The 27,306-nt window shown below is 33.5% G+C and overlaps 1 protein-coding gene across 3 annotated transcripts in view; it reads right to left on the reverse strand.

The window, feature by feature from the left end:
* Window positions 1-27,306, reverse strand: part of Diaph2 (diaphanous related formin 2) — an 870,804-nt gene that overhangs the window by 428,956 nt on the left and 414,542 nt on the right. For all 3 annotated transcript variants that reach the window (XM_071606838.1, XM_071606839.1, XM_071606837.1), the window contains 2 exons: window positions 25,805-25,906; window positions 12,978-13,217 (listed from right to left, as the gene is read on the reverse strand). In XM_071606838.1, coding sequence (XP_071462939.1) covers window positions 12,978-13,217; window positions 25,805-25,906 — 342 coding nt within the window. The remainder of the gene's footprint in view (window positions 1-12,977; window positions 13,218-25,804; window positions 25,907-27,306) is intronic.

Consider the following 27,306-nt stretch of genomic DNA (forward strand, 5'->3'; position numbering starts at 1 on the left):
TCAAAGTGGATTAAGGACCTAGGAATTAAACCAGAGACCCTGCACCTAATAGAAGAAAAAGTAGGCCCAATTATTCATCATGTTGGATTAGGCCCTGACTTCCTTAATAAGACTCATATGGCACAAGAAATAAAATCAAGAATTGATAAATTGGATGGATTCAAACTGAAAATCTTCTTCTCAGCAAAATCATCATCATCATCATCATCAGTGAGGTGAATAGAGAGCCTACAGAATTGGAGCAAAGTCTTACCACTTGCACATCAGATAGAGCACATTTAGGATACATAAAAACTCAAAAAACTTAAAACAAAAATAACCCAAACAGTAAATGGGCCAAAGAACTGAACAGACACTTCTCAGAAGGTGATATACAATCAATCAACAAACATAAGAAAAAATGTTCAACATCACTAGCAATTAGAAAAATGCAAATCAAAACCACTTTAAGATTTCATCTCACTCAAGTCAGAATGGCAGTTATTAAGAATACAAACAATAATATGTGTTGGTGAGGATGTGGGGGAAAAGGCACACTCATACATTGCCAGTGGGACTGAAAATTGGTGCAGCCAATATGGAAAGCAGTATGGAGATTCCTTGACAAACAGGGAATGGAACAACCATTTGGCCCAGCTATCACATTCCTGCGTCTACACCCAAAGGACTTAAAAACAGCATACTACAGGGACACAGCCACATCAATGTTTATAGCAGCACAATTCACAATAGCTAAACTGTGGAATCAACCTAGATGCTCTTCAGTAGATGAATGGATTAAAAAAAAAAAAACTGTGGTATACATATACAATAGAATATTACTCAGCATTAAAAGAGAATAAAATCATGGAATTTGGGCTGGGATTGTAGCTCAGTTGTAGAGTGCTTCCCTAGCATGTGTGAGGCACTGGGTTTGATTCTCAGCATGACATATAAATAAAATAAAGGCACACTGACAATTTTAAAAATATTTTTAAAAAATCATGGAATTTGTAGGTAAATGGATGGAGTTGGAGAACATTATGCTAAGTGAAAAAAGCCATTCCAAAAAAAGTAAAGGCCAAATGTTTTATCTGATATGTGGATGCTGATCCATAATGGGGATGGGGGGCAGCATGAGAGAAATGGAGCAACTTTAGATAGGGTAAAGGCTAGAGAGGAAAACAGAAGGCACATTAGGGTAGGAAAGATGGTGGAATGATATGAACATAATTACCCTAAGATCACGTATGGAGACATGAATGGTATATGACTCTACTTTGTGAACAACTAGAGGCATGAAAAATTGTGCTCTATATGTGTTCTAAGAATTGAAATGAATTCTGCTGTCATGTACAACAAATTTGAATAAATAAATAAATTTAAAATTAAAAAAAAGAAGCTTGGTTAGGTTCAAGCTCTATTAACCATGAACACATTTGACTTCTGATAAAATAACAATATAAAAACCCAATAAAAGTCCTAAGGAGATGCTTTAAGATATCAATTAATAATCTGGTCTTTCTCATATATTTCAAAAAACCTGAAATTTGGAATCAAGAAGGGATCTGAATGGGCCAGTCTGTGACTGATGAAAAATCCTTGCAATTCAGTATCTTCATGTTTCCCCCAAATATTTGAATGTAGCTTATAATACTTTATTTCCTTAAGCACAAATTTCCAAGTATTCTTTTTTAATAAGTGCACCTTCTCACTTGTTTGAATTTGAAGACTTGAGCTCCTTTCCTAAAACAATAACCCTTCACACACCTTATATTTCCTCATTCCTGGATGCTTGGATTATAAAGCGATCCCTCATACTAAATGTTAAACAGAAACCTTCTTAATTACTATTTATCTCTAAAATTTCATGACAGCCTCTTCATGACAGAAATATGATGGTTCTACATAATTATTGAATCAGAAGGGATATGGCATAGAACAGTCATAGAGTAGTATCATTTTTATAGTTTTGGAAAACGTCCTGATGAGTTTTATTTAAAAATAAAAACTAATGACATTTATTTATATGTAGAAAATAGTAATTTGAGAAACATTTTTAAAAATACCATTATTAGCCAGGCATGGTGGCGCTTGCCTATAATCCCAGTGGCTCAGGAGGCTGAGACAGGTGGATTCTGAGTTCAAAGCCAGCCTCAGCAAAAGTGGGGATGTAAGCAAATCAGTGAGACCCTGTCTCTAAATAAAATATAAAATAGGGATGTGGATGTAGCTCAGTAGTCGAGTACCCTTGAGTTCAATCACCAGTTCCCCCACACAAAAAAAAATAGTGTAAGAGGAAAGAGAGTAGCATGCAAATCAAGATTTTAAATGGGGGGCAGGAAACGAAGGGAGAAAAATCAAAGAAGGGCAAGGATTTGTGCTTGCCCCCATTAAATAAGTCAAGGAAAGTAAGACTGAAAATATTATTTGTATAATAGAAGTGAAGTAAATGTTATAAATGGGGCCAGTATTGTAGTATTCCTTTACAAAGAGGTAGAGCAGCTTTTCAGTGTGGGATATCATCGAGCAGAGTACTGTATTGTCTTGTAGTTAGTTAGCCAGTGTTTATGAACAACACTATTTATTTTTCATGTGTGTTATTAATATAAAATCCATTCTGCTTTATACACACACACACACACATACACACAGTATTCTCTCCTGTCTCTTGCTTTAGTATTACAATGTTCTATATCTAACAACTAGCTCATAAGTAATCCAAGGACTGGAGATATATGTTTTATTTCTCTTTATCCCTGCAAAATATCTAACACTGGTTTCCACAGAGAGTAAAGCCTCAATAAATATGATCAACTAGCTACCTAAGTTCTAACTAAAAGGAATTTAAATGAATATAAATAATTCTTAGACTCTCCAAAATTACCACAGAGTTTTATGTTCACATTAACTGCCACTTTATAAACCACCTTCCATGGTCATTGGTTCTCCTTGTTAAGACTGCACAATGCCTGCAGTAGGACAGCTTCATTTGACATGAAAATCAGTTTGTAAAACTGTAGCCATGGGTTTGTAGTTGGTGTTTTTTATTTGTGTGTGGTGTGTGTGTGTGTGTGTGTGTGTGTGTGTGTGTGTGTTGCTGGGGATCAAACCGAGGGACCTTGTGTATGCCAAGCAAGTGCTCTTCCATTGAGCTACATTCTCAGCCCTGCAGCCATGTGTTTTCAACAACAGCTTCACACAGGGTTGAAATCCCCTTTGAACAGAGCTTTTATAGAATAAAAAGGCATTTGTTTTCAAACTTACTAATTATATTCACTAAATGCTGTTCATGTTGTCAACTTTCCCCCACTGTGAGAATTACAAAATCAGTCATAAGATTAAACTCAGAAAATGACTACGGCTATTCACAGAATACTAAGCCAGCTGGGTTCATTTAAATCCTCTATGGAAACAGTCTTTGTGGTGAACCAAGTAAGACCCACAGCTAGTCCCATAAATCATCATTTTTTGCCTACTCCAGTACTGACAACATGTATTGCCACTTCTGGTATGTGGGGGGACTCATCATAATCATCCCCCAAATTTTGTAAACTAGAGAATTATTCATCTCTGCCAGTAATACTACTCAGAACAGCTCACCATCCTCATTATTGTTTAGTTACAATGAATTCAACAAGTATAATTATGGCACAGTATACGCTTTACCCTTTTCTTTTGTATTAGTGTATGAGAATATAATTTTTGAAAAAAAGAATGAAAATATAGATATATTCTTGTTCACTGTTTCCGTGAAATAGATTTGTATTGAATGAGTCAAAACTAAGCCATAAGTGGGCTGGGGTTGTGGCTCAGTGGTAGAGCGCTTGCCTAGCATATATGAGGCACTGGTTTCAATTCTCAGCACCATATACAAACAAAGAAATAAATAAAGGTCTCTCAGTACTTAATAAAAATTTTAAAAAGAAACTAAGCCATACATGAGTCCTCTACAGAAATTACATCTTTCACTCCAGTTCTGAATACAAATATATATAGTTGATTTTTTAATACTTATTATTTTCAGAATCTAAAGAACATAATTTGGCAACTCTTATTTTTTCAATTCTATCTACAATTATTTCCATTTATGTAAAAGAATAAACATTAACTTAATCCTGTTGTTCTGATAACATAATTCTGAAAATCACTCCTGGTTTCCTTTAAACTTTCTTTCTTTTCTCTGTCATTCTCTCTTTCAACACTATATATATAACATATAAGTTAAATCAGATAGTAGCCCAGGTTTTATAATATTAATCAATGCATCAATGCACATAAGGACCTGGTGTGTGTGCCTGCATGAGCATGTGCATTTGTGTGTGTGTTTAGGGGCTAAACTATTTTAATGTACATATAAGTATAATAAGTATATATATTGTTGAGGAACAAAAGGAGTCTTTGAAGCAGTCAGTATTGACAAGGAGTAGTAATCAAGTCTACATCAGATAAATTACATTTAGAAACTAGAGAATTTAAGAAACTGAAAATTTGGAGGTATAATGAAGTTTTCCCAAAAGCAAAACTACAGTATTGTAAATGTGATGATGTGTAAACAGATGTAATCAAATTCTGATAAAACAAGCAAGTATTAGCTAATTTGCACCAATGAATGTAAATTAATGATTTCAACTAAAAAAATCTTTTAAGTAAGCTCATGGGACTGCTATATTTTTAGAAGCAAGGAAGAGAATAAAGTATAAGTTCATTTGTTTTAGTCATGACTCACATTTTCAAAAAAGATATTCTGAGAAACATACTCTTTCATAACTACAACAATTTGAACAAGTATATCTACAGACGTTGTTAATTCCTGTGATTAACATGATCATGTAGCTTTCCCCCTGTTGGTGTTGGCTTATTAGAAAGTTAGAATGTGGGCTACAGAGAGTAAGAGAGATAATAACTTAGTCAGACATTGTGGCACATGCCTGTGATCCCTGCAACCCAGGAGGCTGAGGCAGGAGGATAACAAGTTTGATATCACACTTAGCAACTTAGCAAAACCCGGTCACAAAACAAAAAGGAATGGTGAAGTAAAGGTAAAGTGATCCTGGTTTGAATCCCCAGTTAAAAAGAGAGAGAGAGAGAGAGAGAGAGAGATCTCAAATAATATAATATGCATCCATCTCAAGGTCTTAAAAAAAGAACAAACCAAATCCAAAATTGGCAGAAGGAAAGAAGAGATGAGAATAATAAAGATCAGAGACAGAGAAATAGAGACAGGCCACTATGAAGACAGAGGTAAGTATGACTTTGACCAAGTACACAAAAGTACACTATAGAATATAGGTAAGGAGACCAAACCAGATACCCTGCATTTTAGGAGTGGGAAAAGAGCTGATTTTCTAATTGAAGAACAATACTTCAAAGCACACAGGAGTATAAAGTCAAGGCAACATAATCAGCTGTCTCCAACTTTAACAGGGTGGCCTTTTTAAATTAGATAAAGTCAGAAGAAGAAGCCTGTGTTCATTCAGATTTTTAATGGCATAGAGGAAATAAGAGGTGAGGACTTTGGATTGGATGTCTGAGCAAATATTAGATTTATTACTGGAGAAATTACTGAAGCAATCTTCCATGGGTGTCTGAGCTAATATTAGATTTATTACTGGAGAAATTACTGAAGCAATATTCCACACCCTGGGTACTAGGGATTGAATGCAGAGATGCTCTATCACTATTCTTTCACATTTTTCATTTTGTGACAGGGTCTTACTAAGATCCTATCGCTGGCCTCAGATATAAGACCTTCCTGCTTCAGCCTCCTGAGGAGCTGGGATAACAAGCTTGAGTCAACATGTTTCACCGAAAGCAATCTTTCACTATCACCATTTGCCTAGGAGCATAAATCCATATGCACAGGTTAACAGTATGTGCTTCAGGATGTATAATGAGTAACAACATATGGTAATAGAAGATCTTATGGAAAACTATTTCCTTAAAAAAAACTAAAATTAATATTCTATAAACTTAAACTCTTCTGGGCGAATTGACTCAAGGAATATTAACGTTTTCTGCCTTAGAGTTACAAATTTTGGTGTACTGATTTACACAATGAACTACAGAAAACAAAAAGATATGACACAATTATAAAGCCAACTATAGAATGTCACCATTGGCATAATACCACAATATAATATTCACTTTTAAGTTTGAGAAACTATTCAGTGGTTCTTGATGATGAGAGCCTAGTAAATACAATACAATAAAATACATGGACTTAAATAAAGGTCAAACATCACATTAATTGAACAAAGGAAACTATTTAAAATTAAGAATGATATCCTATCCTTGTGTCATTCTGTGGAGATTAGTTATTCCAAAGGTCTAAACTAGTGAATGTTCTGGTTTCATTGTAATATAATGAGGTAAAGACAGACCCTTAAATCGAAATGTTTGCATGCCCTGATCATGAATTATGAACAAATGCTACAGTGTGTCAGTATATTATATGCTGACATTTTAAATGCAAAGTACCATAATGCACTCCTCTACATTTTACCATAGCATAACATCATATATCACTGATTACCAAAGAGTGACTTGGATGGTTCAACAAATGAAAACTGTTTGCTGCAACCAACCTCACCGAAAGAAAAGTTTAAAGGATCCAAAGAGAAGAAGAAATCTGGACAGAAGACCCATTATTTCACCTCACTTCTCACTTGGTAAAGGGTCTAATCTTCCTTTCATAGATTTTTTCCCCAAGCTAAATTATAAACCTCAAAGTCATTTTCTTCTTGACAAACTGTCAAATAATGCTAAACCCTGACAGGAAAAAGCATATTTTGGTGAAGTCAAATAGTCAGTGCAAATTACAAAAATAACAGGATCCACTAAAAAATTTGTTAGAGTCATAAAAGAAGCTGGATCCCACCTCTGCCTTTGTCACTTAGTGATCACTGGTAAGACATCTCTCTGGAGAGCAGATTCACATTTATAAATTTTGAGAATAGCAGTCAACATTGCCTCTATAAAACTGATATACTCAGAGAATTTACATAACAACAGGAGATGGCTTTATAATTATTCAGATTATTAGGTGTCATTTTATTTTACACACACACACACACACACACACACCCCTACACACCTTTATTGCCTGGATACATTTCAGTCTATTATAGGAAGAGAAACTTTCTATTAATATGACTATGATTACTTCCAACTGAATTTAAAGAAAAAAATAGAGTCCAAGTTTCATAAGCTGCCAGAGAGCCATAAAAATCCACATGAGGTGTTTGTTGTTGTTGTTTCTGTTTTTTCCATTTTCCAAAATCTGTAAGTGGCAGAGTTTGTTCTGTAAAGCTTTGTCGAAATGAACCAAGTATGACCAAAATTAACTTATAATGCAATGAGAAGCAGGGTGTGCCGCTGCTTTGGATACAGAAAACCCAGACTTAAGTCCCATCTTCCATACTTTCTAGCTTCCTAATATTAGAAATATTATACAAACTCACGGGGATTTAGTCTTCTAATTTTCAAAATGGGGTTAATAATACTTAACTTCATTGAACACAAAGAAAGTACTTCACAAACTATAAAAGACAACTACCTAAAAGTATAGACTGTTTCCAGGATTTACTAATGTTTGTAAGATTATTTTTCAGAAAATCCTAAGGTGTTTATTTTCTAAATTATCTGTATTTTTAAATTAATATTCCCATATTAATTTATTTATTTACCCATGATTGAAGGTGCAACAGTGGTTTAGGTTATAGGAAACAATACATTTTTTATGTCTTTAAATATGAGCCATAACAAAATCTTATAATTACATATTTAAATGTTTTGCTGGTAAAAAATATGCCCTATATACCTGTGAGAAACAAAATTCACTTAAAAAAATTAATAAAAATATTAACATTTATGCTGAATATTAACAACAAACTTCTAATTAATTAAATTGCCTTTCACTCAACAGCCATTTATTAAGGGTTTCATACATAATAGACACTGGGGATATAATGTAGAATAAAGTATCCACCCAAATTTGATGAGTTATGAATCTTGAGAAGGAGACCGAAAAATAAGAGTTAAATTATAATAAGTCCTAAGTGAGGACACAGCAAGAAAGTGGTGTAGCCAGAGGAGGAAAGCTTCACCAGAAACCACCTTGATCTTGGACCTCACATCTCCAAAACTTTGAAAAAACAAATTTCTATTGTATAAGCCATCTGCCCTATGGTATTTCTATTATGGCAGCCTAAGATGACTAAAACACTAACCAAAGTAGTTTCCCCTTTTGACCATAAGTCTTTTTGCTGTAGACTGGAGAGGCTAGACTAGATATCTTCTTATGCTAAATTCTAAGTTTGTATGGACAGAATCCACATCATTTCAGTAAATTAGACAATGTGAAATTTTTGAAGTATAAGTATATGAGATTTTTTTTCTTAGGTTTTTATAGATTTTCTCTTGGATTATATATTTACAAATTTTACTGCCATAGACAGGAGTCATTTTTGTTTATTTTTAGGGAGGGTACCATGGATTGAACCCAGGGGTGCTTAACCACCAAGACACATCTTCAGCCCTTTTTTGTATTTTATTTAAAGATAGAGTCTCATTAAGTTGTTTAGGGCCTCACTAAATTCCCGAGGCTGGCATTGAACTTGAGATCCACCTGCCTCAGTCTCCTGAACCACTGGGATTACAGGCATGAATCACTGCACCTGGCTATTTTTCTTTACAAATCATTTTTTTTTCTGGTAACTAATCTTCCATATCACAAAGGAGGTAAACTTATTTTAGTTCCCCCTCTTATAAGTTCTACAGAGAGGTAATGGATGTATCTTTATATATTTTGGGTGATGCCTATAATACTCTGTCACTAATACCATGAGATGGCCTTCAGGTTATATAGAGCTTTTACTTTCACAGTCTATGTAAATGGTGAATATTAGAAATACAGTGCAATTACATTATCATGTTAATCCTAATGACTTAAACATATCTAAAACTTTCTCCATAGTGAACATACATGTTTTCTTTGGAGTTCTTCAATGATATATTTTACATTTGTATGTAAGCATACCATTGTGTTGTATCATAATTTTTGTGTTTTGCTTAGCAGAATGCCTAGAAAGTCACAATACTAGTGAAAGAGTTTCAGAAGTCTCTGGACAGTATACGAAACAAAGATTTTAGGCTTTTTAAAGTTATTAAGTGAGCTGTGATTTTTCCCCAAAATAGCCAAGATATCCAAACTAGTATACAAAAGACTAAAAATTTTACAACTTGCCTACCATGTTATTACTTGTTTCCAACATAAACCCAATATTCCAGGCAGTGTGGTTTTCTAATTTATTCTCATATATATCATGATTACTCCTAGTTGTGTATCATCATTAAAAAGAACTAGCATTTGTTTAACATTATAATTTCTCAATGTATTCTATCATAAATTCATTTTATTTGACCTGAAAACAACCACATGAAAATAAACAGGGGTCAGTGAATTTCCTCATGTGCAGATGAAGAAACTGAGAGTCAGAGTGGGGAATAGCCTTAGCCATGAATGTTTGGCTGATAATTGCCAAAGTAGTAACTGAAATGTGCTTAGTTTCTAAGCCCGTGGCACTTTCCTCTTGGGTACAGCTATGGCTTTTCTTCTTTTACCCTAATACTTTCTACTCTTCAAGATCTTTCTATCTCAATTTTCTAACATCATTCCTCTGAACTCCTAATCTGAGTGGTCATTAATTTTTGCAGTTATTGACAGTGTGCCTTGTGATGTCACATGATATTTTCTATGTATATTATTTAACTGTTTGCATGCTCCTGGTACACAAACCCATCAGGTTTGTTTTTTCTTTGTGTGTTTGTGCCTGCCTGATACCCCTTCAAATTTGGTATCCCTATCTTTGGCAAGAGTATTCTGTAGGTCAAGATCTGTCTGCCATTACAGGTAGTCTTGGTAGCACTGTTACTCAAGGTTCTTTGCTCTCCCCTTGGAAAAGCAGTGGCCCCGTAATACATTCTAGGTTAATTACACTTTAATTACAATATAAATGATCAGGGAAAAGAAAAGAAAATGGCTGGGGTTCTTACCTCCCAAAGGCAACATTCTTAAAAGATTTTCCTTCATTACTGCTACCTGAATTCTCTAGGCTGCCACAATTGGTATTCTTTTTAAAGGCCAACTTCTTCAGCTTTACCCCAATTTCTAGCTGAACTACCTCATATTCTTCCAGCAAATTCTATGTTTACCTTGTATCGAGCAGAATCACTTTCTATTGTATGCAAAGATCCTTATATAAAATACCTACAAAGCTTAGCACTTAGGGAGTGCTCAGTATTTTTAAATGCTTTGTTCTTATGCAGATTGTATATGCTATTACATCTTGAAAACAAAAATAACAAATGTCTCTGAAGTACAGCTTTGCTATTGGTTAGAATTTTAATAACCAATAGGCAAGTACAAGGCAAACTAACATGTAGAACTCATCTCCACTGAAATGATTTTTATTACAGTTCAACACACTTGTTTGGTAACTCACAAAGTGATAATTCACTGCTGAAATTAATAAAGCATTTTGTGGTGAGGGTGGTACTTAAAGTAACGATACCCTTTAAGTGTTATCATTTGGTTAACCGATTTGTTTTCCTTTTCTTCCCAAATATCATAGCAGCCAATTGTGACCATCTGAATTTTTTATATTACCTTACTCTTAAGACATATCTGATAAGTTTAACTGTTTATATCAGGACTCCTTTTTAACTAGGAAAATATTTTAATGTACATTTTGGCTTCTAGTAAAATGCAGTTGATTATATTTAAAAATCACTGAGAAAGGAAATTAACATAAGAAAAATTAGGTGAGTAAACACTAAACAGGGAATTATCCCTGCTATTTTGTAAATAAAAAAAAAACTCAAAAAAGAAAAATCAACCAAGTAACCATTCATGACATAAATGAAATTTAGCAGCAATTCTAGCTAATAATAAATTTGTAGTTAATTCCATTTTGTATAGATTATAGACCTAAGCGCTTTCTATGTACTTCAGTAATTTTTTTGTCATTTTTAGATATCTATATCTATGCAGAATCCTTTATATTCTAGGAATATAATTTAAATTGTATAAATTATGGGAATATCATTTTTGTATATGACATTTTGCTTTATTAATGACAACTATTTCCCTATAATTATTTACCAGAAGATAAAAATTCTACTGAAAAGTGGGAGGGGAAGTATTTTAAAACCTTCACTTCTTTCTCTTTTAGAACACCTATTACTACATGATAGTATTTCCCACAAGATTATTTTTATATTTTATTTGAAGTTGGCAAAAATCTTTGTGCTGAATCCTTTGAGCATACCTCTAGTGATAGATGTCAGATCAGCATTGTGTGGAAGAACTTTTATTTGACAGGTTGATGACAGGAAGAAGCCTTTCTCCCAAATATAAGATGTAACTATAAAACCTTTCTTGAGATTAATGTAATCTTTTGTTCCTATGCATAAAGGACTTATACATTCTTGCTTCAAAGAAATAAGTTCATGTAATTAATTTGAATATGGTAAAATCAAAACAATTGAAAATAAAGGAATGTATTTGTTCATATTCAAATTGTTCAAGATATTTTATGTGAACTAAATGTGAAATAGACATCTAGTATAAATATTTAATGATAATGTATGTTATTTTTATAGGCATCACCAAAGATCATTTTGGATTTACTCACTGTGCATTTGAAATATACTGTAACCAAGTTGTATCTTGGTAAGATATGACTTCATTAGTATCAGGCAATATGGCAGCAAGATATAATGAGAAAGTGCTAAAAATAGTTTTACCTCAAATCCAGCTATGATTTATTCTAATTTATTATGAACACTGCCTTATTCCTCCTCTGGTATTATCAAATAATTCTGCATGTCCTCAAATATCGCAAGAAGAAGAAATACTTTTTTAAAACAAAAATTGGCATATGCAAATAATCTCTATTTTCTTTTCTTATACCATTCATAAATATATGAGGAGTAAACAGATAAAATTTCATTATATATCTAATTATCTATACATGTTCATCTTTATGTCTGAGTTAGAATTATCAGGATAAAATCTTTATTGACAGATATTAAAATATCATTCTATTGATATGTAATACAAATCTACTTGATGTATGAACACAAAAGAAATTCATATCCATTCCTAGGAATTCTTGTTATAATGTACTTTAGGAACTAACCAAAATTCTGCAATGTTTTCAGATGTGAGAAGGAAAAAAAGTGAAAGCATGGTGAGATGTCAAAACAGATTGCTTGTTTTCAGATTTATTTTCATCTCTAGCTTTCTTCTAGGCCTTCACCCCTGAGTCAGTTCTGTTTTCTCTCTGTAACAGACAGATCGTTTTCTTGAACAAGGTGCTTTGCCCCAGCCTCAAAATAGACACAGGCAATTACTTTTGGGCTTCTCTGTTTCTTTGTTTACTTTACACAAAAATTCAGTCTGAAAAATAATATTATGAAATGGCCCAATCAAAATAGTGAAGACGACTATCACTTGATTTTTTTTTATTCTTTGAAGGTAATGCACATAAAAACCAGTGTAAACCCAGTAATACAACAGTCTTCAAATATAGTGATATTTTCTTAAAAGTAGAAACAGTGAAGTATATTCGAGAAGAAATTTCTGGCCATTTTCCTCATTAAATTTAGTTTCTCACATACTTTTTGGAGAGACATAAAATAAGTACAAATAGATTGGAACACAAGCATTATAACAGCATTTTTTGTGTCTATAAACTTCAGCAAAATTTAATCAGCAAGAATTAAGTACTGTACTACCAAAGAATTCAATCTTTTGGATTTTATAGCAATAATATTTTTAAAAAGTTGTTTGTTTTCATTGAGAAAGAATTTGCATACCATAAATTTCACTCTCAATGCATGTAACTTTGCAGATATTCGGTATTTACATTTAGATTAACCTTCACATCTACAAGATTATTATTATAAATTAGCATGGTAAAATGTCATCTTACCTTACAAAGGAAGTTGATCTTAAATCCCAAAGACTGGGCATTTCTTGAGCCTGAGTTCATGTAGTTTCCAACCAAAAGAACTAACTCTAAAAGTCTATTAAAGCTTTCACTTTTCTTCACTTCTTCACAAGCAAGAGTTACGGCTATGATGCTTGGTTTGATGTTGTTTACGTGTTCTTCAAATGTGAGCTTGAAAAGAATGCTATTGAGACGAGGCCGTAACATTTTCACTGAGCTCATCTGTAAGATAAGGAATACTCTATGAGAACATACATTGAAAGGCTGTTATTTTATCTCTTTAGTGGGGAAAATTTCATAGACAATATTGTAAAAGTCTACATTAAAGCAAATTGTCCCTGGGTATTCAAAAATATTATTTCTGTTTGCTTTAAACATTCCAAAGGAAAATTGTAACAAAGTTTCAATAACAGTTTCTTATTCATCTTTTAAAAATAAAATAAATCATTCTGATAGCATTAATAAATTATTATTGAAGCTGAATAGTTGCTATATGACAATCACATAATGATAAGCTATCTATAGAATTCAAGCTGTCCAAATCTATACCTCAAGTGAACTAGGGAAATTTATAAATAGGAAATTGAATTGAGTGAATAGTTGGGCCACAGATAATAGGTATACATGATGACAGAAAATATTAGTGAAACATTCCCTAAGAAATTACCTATTACTATGCAGTTTGAAATCAGACACCCAGCTCTGATTGACCATTTAATAATTTTAAATGTAAGATTTCTATTCATAAAATACATTAAATATTTATATATGTTCTAAGGAATTTCACCTATGTGACAGATGTTGATGCTAAATAATTAGGTTATGATAAAATCACATGAACTTACTTTCAAGTAAATTCTTTAAGAATTCTATGTTGGTTTCTTCAAAGGAGTTTAACTTTAGTTTTAATTAATTGTTTAAGATTGTATCTATACATATATAGATTCAATAAATTATCATATATACCTATGGCATAGCTTCTACATAAATAATTATTTTTAATTTTTAACTTGCTATAGCTCCAAATTATTTTACTAGTTTTTATTATAAACAAATTCTGGAAGAGAGGTTGGTGGAGAGTAGACACCATATAAACATTTATCTACATACACACAATGAACAGAAATTATTAACCATCCTAATTATCTTTGTTTTATAGTTATAGCTTATTTTCGTAAATAAAAATTATGAGCACAGCTTAAGCACATCAAATAATCTGAAAATACTTAGACAACATAAATGAAAGTCTTTAAAATGTAAAGTACCTTCAAAACCAGCAAATGCGCTGGGTGTTTAATGAAAGCTTCACTATAGAGGGAAAATAAATGGACACATATATACATATGCATGTGTATATATGTGTGTGTATGCATATGCCAATACACACACTTAGAACTAAAGTCAAGAGAAATAGGTAGAGAGAAAGAATAGTATAAGAAAAAGCTTATGGGTTAGGCATATATGAGTTTTACAAATAGGTGCAGAAATATGGACCAAAGTATCTGAAGATCTCATATAAATGCCAAGAAATTGGAAACTAATCACATCAAAGGCTATGTATCTGTTAATGTTCAAATTATTTTATATAGGAATCTGGGATTCAATATGTATTTTCCCTTCATATCTGACTCTACCACTGTTTCCAAATCTATTTCCACTTTACTTTTATTTTCCTTTCACTAGTAAATGGTCATTACTAGAAAAAAAAGCATGTTTTCTATCATTTTATATGTTTAGGGAATAGTTAGCTAGTGTCCTTGATGGCTGAAAAAGCCATGCATCTACTTGACCAGCTGCTAATCACCATGGAAGTGTTCTCCTGACCATGCTTAGTAGGGATTCAGTTCGCCAAGGTGCCTTTGTTCCCAGATCAACAAGAAACATAAGCCTTACTTAGATGTGCAGAAACTTTTAGTCTTGCTTATGTTTTAATATCATATGTCTTCATTTATATTATTATCCTTACTGGGCTTTGTATTTAAATCCTTGCCCTACAAGGTCAGAGTATGAATTTGATCTTTATTTTTTAATAATAGCTCCTACTGCAATAACATGATCAAAACTATACTAAGAATAGTAAAAATAATAATGGCAATTAACATTTATTGAGTACTTTATTACAGGCATTCTTCTACATATGTATGACACATGTATAAATCTGTTATGGTATGGATATTAGGTGTCCCCCAAAAAATTCATGTGTGAGATAATGCAAGAATATTCATTGGTGAAATGATCATATTATCAGAGCTAGAATGGAATCAGATATGGATTAACAGGGTGGAAATAGCTGGAAGTTGGAGTATGGTTGGAGGAGGTAGGTCAGTGAGGATGTGTCTTTGGGGTTTATATTTTATCCCTGGTGAGCAAAGCTCTATTTTTCTTAGTTGCTGTATCTTCAGCTGCTTTCGTCTGCCATGCTTTTATGCCTTGATATTCTATGGTATCTTAGGCTCAGAGGTTTAAAACCATGAGACAAAGTAAATTCTTCCTCCTCTATGTTGTTCTTGTCAGTTCTTTGGGTCACAGTGATAAAAAAAAAAAGCTTATTAAAACGTAATTGTTTTGATTCGGCATATAATGCTTGGAGAAATTATTATTATCATCATCATCATCAACATCAACATCATCATCCATCATTGTAAAGATTAGGAAATGTCAAATTGAGTGTTGGAGAAATAGAGATTTGATCATACACATCCATGTTACAGAAGCCAGATTCAACCACTACATCACACTGCCTCTTAAGTCTTGTTAGGAAAGAGAGACCAGCAGCAGGGAGACCATCAATAAATTATCAAAATGGCTTGAGAAACAGTTAATAAGGAAGAATGCTGGCAGTAGGCAGAAAAAGGATTGGCCTGATACAAGAGTCAAAAATCAATGGGACTTAGCAATTGGCCATGTACAGAAGAAGGAAGTCGAAGATGGCTCCAAGGATTTAAGTTTGCTCTGAGGCAGAACAATATGGGCATTAATTAAGGCAGAAGGTGAGGCTGATATGGTGTTTTATTACGTGGCTTTTGTTTCAGAGAATGAATGTAAGTGAATTTCCTTCTCATGATCTCATGGTATCTACACTCCATTAAAGAAAGACTGCACTTTGAGAAGTTCCAAGCACAGAGTCTTGCATATGTTAGACATTCAAATATTTGCTGATGTTAGCAGCACTCCTCAGCTGACTAGCCATTTTCCAGATATTCTCCCAAGAGGAAGAATTATTGAACAAAATTAAGAGCTGATGGAAATATTTTACCCCCGCCCCCACAAATACCTCTGATTATGATGTCAAAACAGGAATGCAAGGGAATTATCATTGCTAAACTGCTAGCACTGGATATTAATCTGTTATCAATCACCCTGATTTTAGGAATAAGTGGTATATAACAAGGGAGGCCAGAGCTGCCTTTGGATCTGATAAATCATTCTTCATTCCCCTACAAGAAGGTTTAATACATGGCAGATGATAAATATGATAGGTGCTTTAAAAATAAATTATTGTAAAGTTAACAAATAAATGAAACTCCTCATTCACACAAATAAAAACTGCAATATCAACAAAGTGCTGGATTAAGAAGATGCATAGTTTGAACAGGTAAAATAGAAAGACAGGTAAGGAAGGAGGAGGTATCTTATGCAAGGTCATTTGCTACAAGGCGGGTCATTCCAACAATACTGCCCAGGACAACAAATAACTCACATTTGGAATGCCACATTTTTAAGGATATATTTTGAGAGAGATTTTTTTACCTAACCTCAGGAGGGAAAAGTATAAATTCCAGACCTATGATGTATGCTGCCATGGAAGAAATAGGAACTTCTGAATTACAGAGATATGAGATTGAACTACAGTTCAATCACTTTCTAACTGTGTGGCCTAGTGTAAGTTCTCTAATGTTTTAGAGTCTTTACTTCCTTATCTGGAAAATATATTCATTAAATAGTCTATGCAAGTTGTAGAAACACTTAAATGAGATACTATGTATAAGGCTTCTTTTCATACTTACTGAAACAATGTAAGTACTATACACAAATGGCTATTGTTGTCCTTACCTTCTTTATTTCTTCTCAGAAAGTTTCAGTAAGAAGGAAATATGACTCCTAATTGTTCTCTCAAACCTGAGGGAAAGTTCCTCTCACCCATAATTTAAGAAAGGGTGCTTCCAGAGTCCACTGAACAACACAGCTTATTATCTTTAAACACACCACAAAAATTGTGCTGTACTCTACTGAGCCATAATTAATTCATAATATACTTCTACCATTTGAAATATTATCTTTGAAAATGTGTTCTTTTAAAATCAAGAGACTTCGAGGAGGTGAAGCTATTTGGGTATATCTCTTAATACAAGCAACAAATCAGTATGTATTGATTAGACCTAGAGAATTTTTGCAATCAAAAATATGCATTTTTATGATCAGACCAGTGTCTGATATATAGCAGACAAACTTCCATCAAAAGATTTGGCTATGTAAGGAAATATCTTGGACAATCAAGCATGGGAAAAAATAGGAAGCATTGAGCTATATCCCCAGCCATTATATATAATTATTAAATGGCTCATGTCTCATAAAGGCACTTGAATGCACCTAAGTGATATAAGTAAATAAAACAAAAACTCTGCTGAAATGTGTGCTTCTTTTGCATTGTGGTCCTTGGCAGCACTTTAGTTGACTGGCATTCTTTGTTTTATAATTCATTCCTTAAAGTGCTTATGGGAAGCTGACCAGGGTGTTGTATTACGTAGGGGATTTATTTGTGTTATGAGGTACTTGTCTATCAAATCACATCAAGCAACTCTCATTTCTTTAGCTGATCTGCACTATATTAAAAAAAAAAAAAGTGCATTGACAGCTTTAGTGAGAGCAGTTACAACTGGGTTATTTCCCCAAAGAGTTAGACACAGTTTTGTTTATATAATTTGAATTTTATGTACTTCATACCTATACAGCTGGTGAATATTGATCTACTACCAAACTACCAAAAGAATTCAAAGAAACAGAAAAAAAAATGGCAAGAGTACAAAAATTATGTGTGAATGCACAGATCGCTATATGTCACATCTGCACTCATGTGTGATGTTTGGAGTTATTTCTATCACTTTTCCTTTTGAACTGCTAAGAAACACACCCTTGGGCTGGAGTTGTGGCTCGGTGGTAGAGCGCTTGACTAGCATGTGTGAGGCCCTGGGTTCGGTCCCCAGCACCATATAAAAATAAGTAAAATAAAGACATTGTATCCAACTACAACTAAAAAGTAAATGTTTTTTTTTAAAGAAACACACCCTTAACAACTATTATACAAAAGCATAATGTAAACTCCAGTCTCTTCAAAATATAAATATTTAGAATTCATTAGAATAAACAGATAAATTTTTAACACATATTCACTATTGTGACCAAGAGTTCACTGAATACGCAAAATAATTTTGTATCTGTAACTACATACAAGAAATGAATAAATCTCATTAAAGATGGATGGATTTAAGTTAGAGAGCAGGCATAACTGCCTATAAAACTCAGATTCAGAGTCAATGACTGAGCAACATTCTGCCTGCAAGCATGAAAATAAAGCAAATACATTTGTCATTCTCTATTAAATAATTTTCTAATCTTCTTACTGATAATATCCTTATTGAGGTCAGGGCCTCTACAATACATTGCTGTACTTCCAAAAACAAATTCAGTACTAGGCCTGGACAAAAAAACAATACATGTATACAAGCTATAAGTAAATGACAAATATTTGCACATTAGATGCCATGAGAGATGAGAACCATAGTTAATCTGCGAATTGAATCTTTGAAAAAATAGTGTTGAAAACTGACACTACATCAGAAAAATAATGATGTGTTGATACAGAATATTTCCCCAAAGATAGTGATATGTGAGATTATGCATTGACAAATACCTACTTTCCTTTAGTCTGGAACAGAACATAATAACAATGTCTGCCCCAAAAGACACTGAAAACTCAGAGAAGAATCACACTAAGAAGTTAAGCAAGATTTCAAAAATTGCTTCTGAAAACAAGGGCTTCAGGCCAAGTAGGACCATTAAAACTGTTGTGGTGTTATGCTGTTGTTTTAGGGATTAGTTAATGATAAATGGGGAAAAACAAGGGGATCAGATTTTGATTTTTTGAATTTAATGAAAAGCAATCAATTGCAAAACTGACAGCTACAGACAACTGTAAACATCCAATTTTCAGGTGGATTAATTTTACCTTATTTCATTGCAAAAACAGATGAAAATAAATAATCCTGTCACAAGAATGGGTTATTACAAGAATTTAATGAAATGAACAAGAACATAAATATGGGGATTTACAAATGAGTCATGGTGAATTTTCTTTTACCTGATCTCAAAATTATTAAATGAGATTTTACTCACATAAGATGAATACACATGTAGAATTAAGAGGTACCATTCATGTATTCAGAAGGAATAAGAACAGAAACAATCAGGGCATTATATATCAAAACAATGAATACTCCGAATGCAAGCAGATAAAATAAAGAAAAAGATGTTCCCTAATGAAGATGCAAACCAAAAATTGATTCAATATTAATATAATAGAGGACCTATAATTTTCTACCACACTAATTGCCTTTGATGATACATAGGAGAAAAAATTTTAAAACGCTTTTAAGAATTTTCTTTTCACCTGGGTAAGCTACCTTGAATAGAGCTTATGAACTCGTATAAGGCTTTAAAAAAAATTAAATGCCACAGTGACTTTATAATCATACTTCAAATTACAGGCATAAATTTCTCCTCCCATCTTCAAATGTTTGTGTAAAAAAAAGAAAAAAAATGTTCCATGTGCTGTCAGCAATATCATGTAATCTGTGCTTTTCATGATAATGATTTTTATGTAGGCTATCTCAACATCTTTTTGTTTATAGCTTTAGAATGTTTTTAATTGAAAAATATGGGTAATTTTGAAATCAGAAAAACAAAGCACAGATTACTAAAAATACTAATTATTGCCTTCCTTTTCTCAGAAGATGTGTTAGTTTAATAGATGTACACAGTATGGGTCTCCATCCCCAGTGAAAGACAAGTGGGAATTTCCATAGCTCTGAGGTTTAAGAACAGCTGAGCTGCAAACACTCTGAAGAGTCTAAAAGCTCCTGCTGGGGGTTCTAACTGCCAGAGCTTTCAAAGATCTGTGCTTTTCTTCCAGTAAAGGTACAGCACATAATTACAACTATGTACCAAATTCAATTCTGTTGGAGGCAGGCTGGAGGACAAGTCAGTGGGAAGCTATGCAGCCAATCTACCCCACTAAAGAAGAGGATTATTGATCACAGAAGATGTGGGAACTAGCATATCCCTCTTAACAGGAGGTCTGCTACTAGACAGTAGAAAGGTCTTTGTATTTTTTGTGTATGGGTTTTTTTGTTGTTGTTGTTTCTTTCCCTTTTCTTCCTCTCTTTCTCCTACCCCCTCTTCTCTTTATTTCTCTCTCTTCCCCCTTCCCATCTGATTACATGTAATTAATTATAAGTCAACCCAATGATATGACTTCCAAAGAAACAAAAAAGTTGGAAAATGATTATCAGCCCAGCCACTGTCTCAGATAAGCTTTTTCACAATTTCTGCCAATTGTGAAAATTTTATTGTTTTATTATTATTATTTTAATCCCTCTTGCAGGAGAAATCTCACTTCTGGTATATGTCTATCCCACCTGGTGAGCTTCTGTTTTTATCATTTAGGAAGTTACACAACAATGGAAACTCTATAGGGCACTGGCCAGAGTTACAGGAATAAAATCAGTATTTACTGTTTAAGAAGGCAAGGGCAGAAAAGGTTTCAAAAAGGAATTTAAATTCTTCAATGTTATGTGAGCCTTATGGATACAAATTAAGACTAGACTGAAAAGAGTTTACTTGATTTTGCATTTATGCAAAAAGACTCAATCAAGATTTGTTAGGTGCATATATATGAATAAAATTGACATGATTCATCTACCTATAGATCTTACAATTTAGTAAGGGTTGCAGACGTTCAACCTAACAAATAAACAATTAAACAGCATGATAATCTTTAAAAAGATGCTCTGGGACAGGTTAATAGGGAGACCAATTTTTGATTGATAAGTAAGTGATGGTGTCACTGGGAATGCAAAATCTAAGCTAATACTTGAAGAATAAGCAGGGGAGAGGCAGGCAGGGAGAGGGAGTAAGATAGGGCAGCACATAAAAGAGTCCTGAGGTAGGGAAGTGCTGAGAGCCGAATCCAACCATCATAAAAATGAAATACAATGTGGCTAAGGCATAATAAGCAAGAGGCCAAGCAGAAAGAGAGAAAAGTAGTAGATGAGTGCAAGTATCAGACCAGGCAGTGCCTTAAAGGCCACAGGAAGGAGACAATACTATAGTTTTACTGCTATAGAACAGTACTGATGTTTTAAGCAGATAAATAATATAATGCAATACAAATATACTCTAGAAATGCCACCATGAGGACAACTATGCTTAGACTGATTCGCAGAAAAAGGCCAAAGTGTAAGTGAGAGAAACCAGCTACAAATATACTGTTAAAGCTGAACACAGTGATGGACACTAGTAATCCCAGCTACCTGGGAGTATGAGGCAGGAGGATTGCAAGTTTGAGCCAGCCTCCCCAGTTTAGTGAGACTGTGTCTCAAAATAAACAGTAAAAAGGGTGCTCAGGATGAAGCTCAGAGGTAAAGCACCCCCAAGTTTAATCCTAGTACTGTATGTATGCACAAACATTAAATATATGTTGTAATAGTCAAAGACAATGGCCATGCTAATTTGGACTAAGGCAGTACTAGTACAAATGGTAAGAAGTGAGTAGATCTGATGTATTTTTCAAGTGCGATTAAGAGGTAATTAATGTTCTTTCCTAGATCAATTTCAATTTATTATTTAAGGCAGAATCTTGATTGCTATTGGTTGAAGAGGGAATAAGAGCTAAGGCTTTAGAGATTAAATGGAGACTAATCTTTGACAAAACTAAAGTGAGAAATGGAGAAAGGGCAGTAGCTTGCAAAGGCCTTAGGGTCAATGATAGATGTTGCATTCATTCATCGATCTATAGATTCATTCATTTTTAGACAGCAAGTGACTTATTTTCCCCCATAAATAATAAAAGTATAGTGGAGCCTGGCAAATTGAATATTCAATGGAAGCTAAGCAGGCAAGAAATACTGATATCTTTAAGTAGGCACAGGAGAGACAGATGTGCGCGCGTGCGCGCACACACACACACACACACACACCCCCCAGAAGGGAACAGTAGCTAAAAGCACTGGCTATGAACTCAGACTGTCTGGGATTGAATTCTGTATCTGTGCACCCTTGGACAAGTTACCTAGCCTTTCTTGCCCTCAGTTTCATCCTCTGTAATATGAAGCTAATAATATTGCCAACTTCAAAGGGTTCTTCACAATACATAAGATAGTTCAAGTAATCATGCTTAGCACAGAACATGACACAGTAAGTCTCCATTATACTTTTACTACTCACAATGCATCATTTGTAATGGTTCAATCTCCAGTACCAATAATAAACAAAAAAAAATTAAAAAATAATACCAATAATATTGGTAATAATAATTGTACATCTCTTTTTCTGAGGTTTGGCAGAAAATGAGTTAATGAAATATATGGGGCTGGGGATATAGGTCAGTGGTAGACCACTTGCCTAGTATGTGCAACATCCTGGGTTCAATCCCCAGCACCCCCCAGAAAAAATCATTAAGTCAGGAAATGCTAAATGTGAGGCTAAGCTGGGAAGATCACTTGAGCTCATGATTTTAGGATCACATTAGGCAACAAAGAAAGAGCCCATATCAAGAAAACAAAAAGATATGGCTAGAGATAACTTTGTAGGTAGAAGAGATATTGGAGACACTGAAGCTTAAGTGCTTTTGCTTTTCTCTGGAAATCAAGAGGTTTAGGTTGTTTGTGGTAAGTGAAAAAAGAACTAGCAGGTGATGGAAGATTGTAGGATAATGGTAATAAGAAAATATAGGCAGGATGAGAATGCAAAGGAGTTTTACTTCCATTCTGTAAATTCAGGGAGACATTGAAGGTTTTTGATATAAGAAATTATATGATAAACACATATTTTTTCAGAAGACTAAATTAATAGTGTTGATAGGTGAAAAGAGCAGACACAAGGCATCTCTAGAGATTGGAGCCTCTCTCATTAGTGCAGAAGAGTACATATATTCCTAAAGGTATCCTCAGTTAAGGTATTTGGGTACATTCACACCAAAATAATTTAACTTTTTATGTTTTAGCATGATTTTTACTTTTATAGCTCAGTTGCGTACTTTTATTTTCTTTTGTTTGTTTCTTTGGTAGCAGTGGTTGAACCCAGGGATTCTTAACTACTGAGCCACATTTACAGCCCTTTTATGTATTTTATTTAGAGACAGGGTCTCACTGAGTTGCTTAGAGCCTGGCTAAGTTGCTGAGGCTGGCTTTGATCTCACTATCTTCCTGTCTCAGCCTCCAAAGCCTCTGGGATTAAAGGCATGAACCACCTTGCCCAGCCCACATACTTGTCTTTAATAATTGGACTTTAATAATTGTCCTATAGTTCAATTCAATAAACATCGTTTAGTTATGCAAGATACTGTTCTGAACACTGCAATGCATACATACATGCTTAAACGACTAAAGTATATAATTAATTAAAAAATATTTTCCTGGGGCTGGGGTTGTGGCTTGGTGGTAGAGCACTTGCCTAGCATGTGCGAGGCACTGTGTTCAATCCTCAGTACCACATAAGAATAAATAAAATAAATAAATATCTATCAACAACTAAAATTTTTTTAAAGAGAGAGAGAGAATTTTTTTAATTTTTTTTTTTTTTTTTAGTTTTTGGTGGACGCAACATCTTTATTTTTAATTTTTTTTTAATGTGGTGCTGAGGATCAAACCCAGTGCCCCCCGCATTCCAGGCAAGCGTGCTACCACTTGAGCCACATTCCCAGCCCAAACAACTAAAAAAATTTTAAAAATATTTTCCTAACAATGCATTTACCTAAACTTTATTTGGCAAATTCTGTTTTATATGTTCTTAGGTAATTTACATAGTATAACTGCTTTGTAATTGCCTTGATATTTTCCTCCAGAGACATGTAACTAAGTATAGTGAGAGTAAATAAGAGGACTAGGTGAATTCATGTACACACAGACTGAGAATTATTTATGGTTATGTGCATAAACAAGAAATCTCTTCCATTTTCTATTTTGCCTTTAGTTCAGAAGGTATATTGCTTTTTATGTCCCAAACTTCATTTCCTGAGTGGTACCAAGGATATTCCTCTTGAAGGACTTGCTTGGCAAACTAATACATCTTCTAAGATAAACTGCATTCAAAGAAAAAAATGGCTTCAGAGAAATTGCGTAGTGTACCTACTGTAAAACTCATAACCATGATGACACAGTGGAAATCTCACATGGTGTATAGCCCTGCTTCAATTACAATATGAATCTGAGAAGCTCAGGTTTCAAGTGTGGCCTTTGGTTTAGAAAATTTTATTACTTAATATTGTGCTAAAATGATGCAATTTAATAAATAATATTTAGCTGATTCAATTGACTAATTTTCCTAACTCAAAAGTTAGTGAAATATATTCTTCAGGTAACTTTTTATGCTCTTGTTGATCTCAAATGCCTATGTCTGATTTTCTTTTAAGGGATTTGAAAAAAAAAAAAAAAAACATTTAAATCAGTAGGGAATGACATGTATTAGAATTAAATTACTTAAATATTGGCAGGCAGTTATTCCACATGTTCAAATGGAATATGCAGAGCCTCATCTTTCATATATTGATTTTAAACAAGATATTGAAATTGCAAAGTTTCAAATATACAACTATTAAAAAACCTTATAAAATATTTTGGATGAAGCAACAGTATTTGACTATCAGGCCAAATGGCGATTTAAAAATGTTTACTATGCAGACAGAAAATGTTCAGGGAGTCTGAGAAAACCTAGCATTCATAATGGAACTGTTTCATTCACACGACAAACAAATTTGTATTGAATATCTAAGTAAAATATACCTTTTGAACTCCAATAAATGAAGTAAATCATGATGTCCTCTTCCCTACCTTTTTTGAAAAAATAAATTGCCAACTATTTGAATAGCAGAACTGGGGAATACTTAAAATATATTAACTACATTCTATAGTACATATCTTATACCTAGTCATCTTTGGAAGCACTTAAGAGAAGGGGGAATAAAGAAAATTGATTAATTCCAATAGTATCAACCATATGAGGTATATTTGTAAGATATTGGTCTCACCTGAAACAGCATATTTAGAGCTTTCAATCAATTAATGACACTCTAGAAAATCTGAAAATACCCATGCTTTTTCTGACATAATATATACCATGGAAAAGTCTCTAGTATTTAGCTAGTTATCCAGTTATTATCCTTGCATTGAAGACTAGGTTTGGGGGAGGCAAATTCTAACATGGAGATCTGAATGGAAGAAAAAATAGCCAATACAATATTGCATTTTGTATTTTACATATAGTAATACAACTTAATTTCAATTTAATTTAATAGAGAGGATCTCGTGAGATATCGTAAGGTATTTTGTGAATATAAAAATTAACTTGGTTATTTTTTAATACCATGAAAAATATTAGAGGTAAATAAGGATTTTTTCCTGACAGTCAATATTATATGTAATTATGTAGTTACAAAGTCAGAAAAAAAATCAACATCTGAAATATCTCTCTTTTCACTGTTTCTGACAAGTGTTACCTCCCAGTTGAGTTTTGAGGCCTTTCTACTCAATACATACCACAACTCCAAATTGCTCAGGCTCACAGAGGTCATCATATTCATTCTTAAGCTGTGCTAATTCACTGAGTACCTTCTGCTCAGGAAGATGTTTTACAAGGTTCTAAAAAGAAATGGAAGCAAAAAATTAGTGTTTTATGATTAGGATCTTTAAGCATGCAGAAACAATTCTAAAAGTGATAAACTAGTAAATTTCTGGTTGCAGCTGTTATTGCATGGATACACCTTCCCTTCCTATCTCCTACAGAATGTAACTTAAAAATAAACTAAATTAAGTATATACAATGTACAAATTTGATTGATTTCTATGCATTATAGTACATAAATGTCAAATAAAAAGTGTATGTAAGAATAAATGGCTTTCAAAAAATGACTAAGCTTCTGGGCCTTAAATACAGATCATACTTTTTAAACTCTGATTTCCTGTCATGATGATCTAAACTGGAAATTGCAAACATTATGTAGTATTAGCTTGTGTATAGTAATACTAAAAAACAAAATATCAACTCTACTATTCATTTCTCAAAATTTGGAACCACCTTCCATCTTATAAAGCACACTTGGCCTGTTCAAAAATTGCCTATTATTTACAATATCTATGTTTAAGTACGTTAGGGATTCTTATTATAATGGAGAATCCAGCAAAAGTAATGAAATATGAGGCATACCCAAGTGTGAGGCCAGTTATAGAATGAGAGGATGTGTCCCTCCAAAATTCATATGTTGAAATCTATTCCTCAAGGTGCACTGGCCCATGCCTGCAATCCCAGCAGCTTGAGAGACTGAGGCAAGAGGATTAGTGATGCACTAAGCAACTTAGAGAGACTCTGTTTCTAAATAAAATATATAAAAGGTCTGTGGATGGGGCTCAGTGGTTAAGTGCCTCTGGGTTTTATCTCCATAACAAATAAATAAATAAGGAAAGGAAAGGAAAATAAAAAGAAAGAATAGGAAGGGAACGGAAAGCTAGCTTGTTCTCTTTCCACCATTTAGGATACAATGACAACTAAGGAGTCTTCAATCCAGAAGATGGCCCTCTCCAGAACCCAACAATGATGGCACCCTGAACTTGGATTTCTAAGCTTCCAAAATAATGAGAAATAAATTTTGTTGTTTATAAGTCTATAATACTATGTTTGTTTTGTTTGTTTTTGGGGTGTTGGGGATTGAACCCAGGGCCTTGTACATGCAAGGCAAGCACTCTATGAACTGAGCTATATCCCTAGCCCTATAATACTATGTTATAAAAACCTGAACTATGCTTAATAATGCCAGAAAGAATCAACATTAATAAAGTCATCTCCACTCAGGCTATATTTAAATATAGTACTGTGTTTTGTTGTTGTTGTTTGTTGCTTGCAGTGCTAGAGATTGAACCCAGGTCTCATTCATGCTAGGCAAGTGTTCTGCCACTAATCCACATCCTCAACCCTATGGTACAGTTGTAATCATTACATTGTCTTACAGTGAATATTTGTGGGGCTTGTATGGAATTTTCATGGA

Source organism: Marmota flaviventris, chromosome X, assembly GCF_047511675.1.
Source record: "Marmota flaviventris isolate mMarFla1 chromosome X, mMarFla1.hap1, whole genome shotgun sequence".
NCBI lineage: Eukaryota > Metazoa > Chordata > Mammalia > Rodentia > Sciuridae > Marmota > Marmota flaviventris.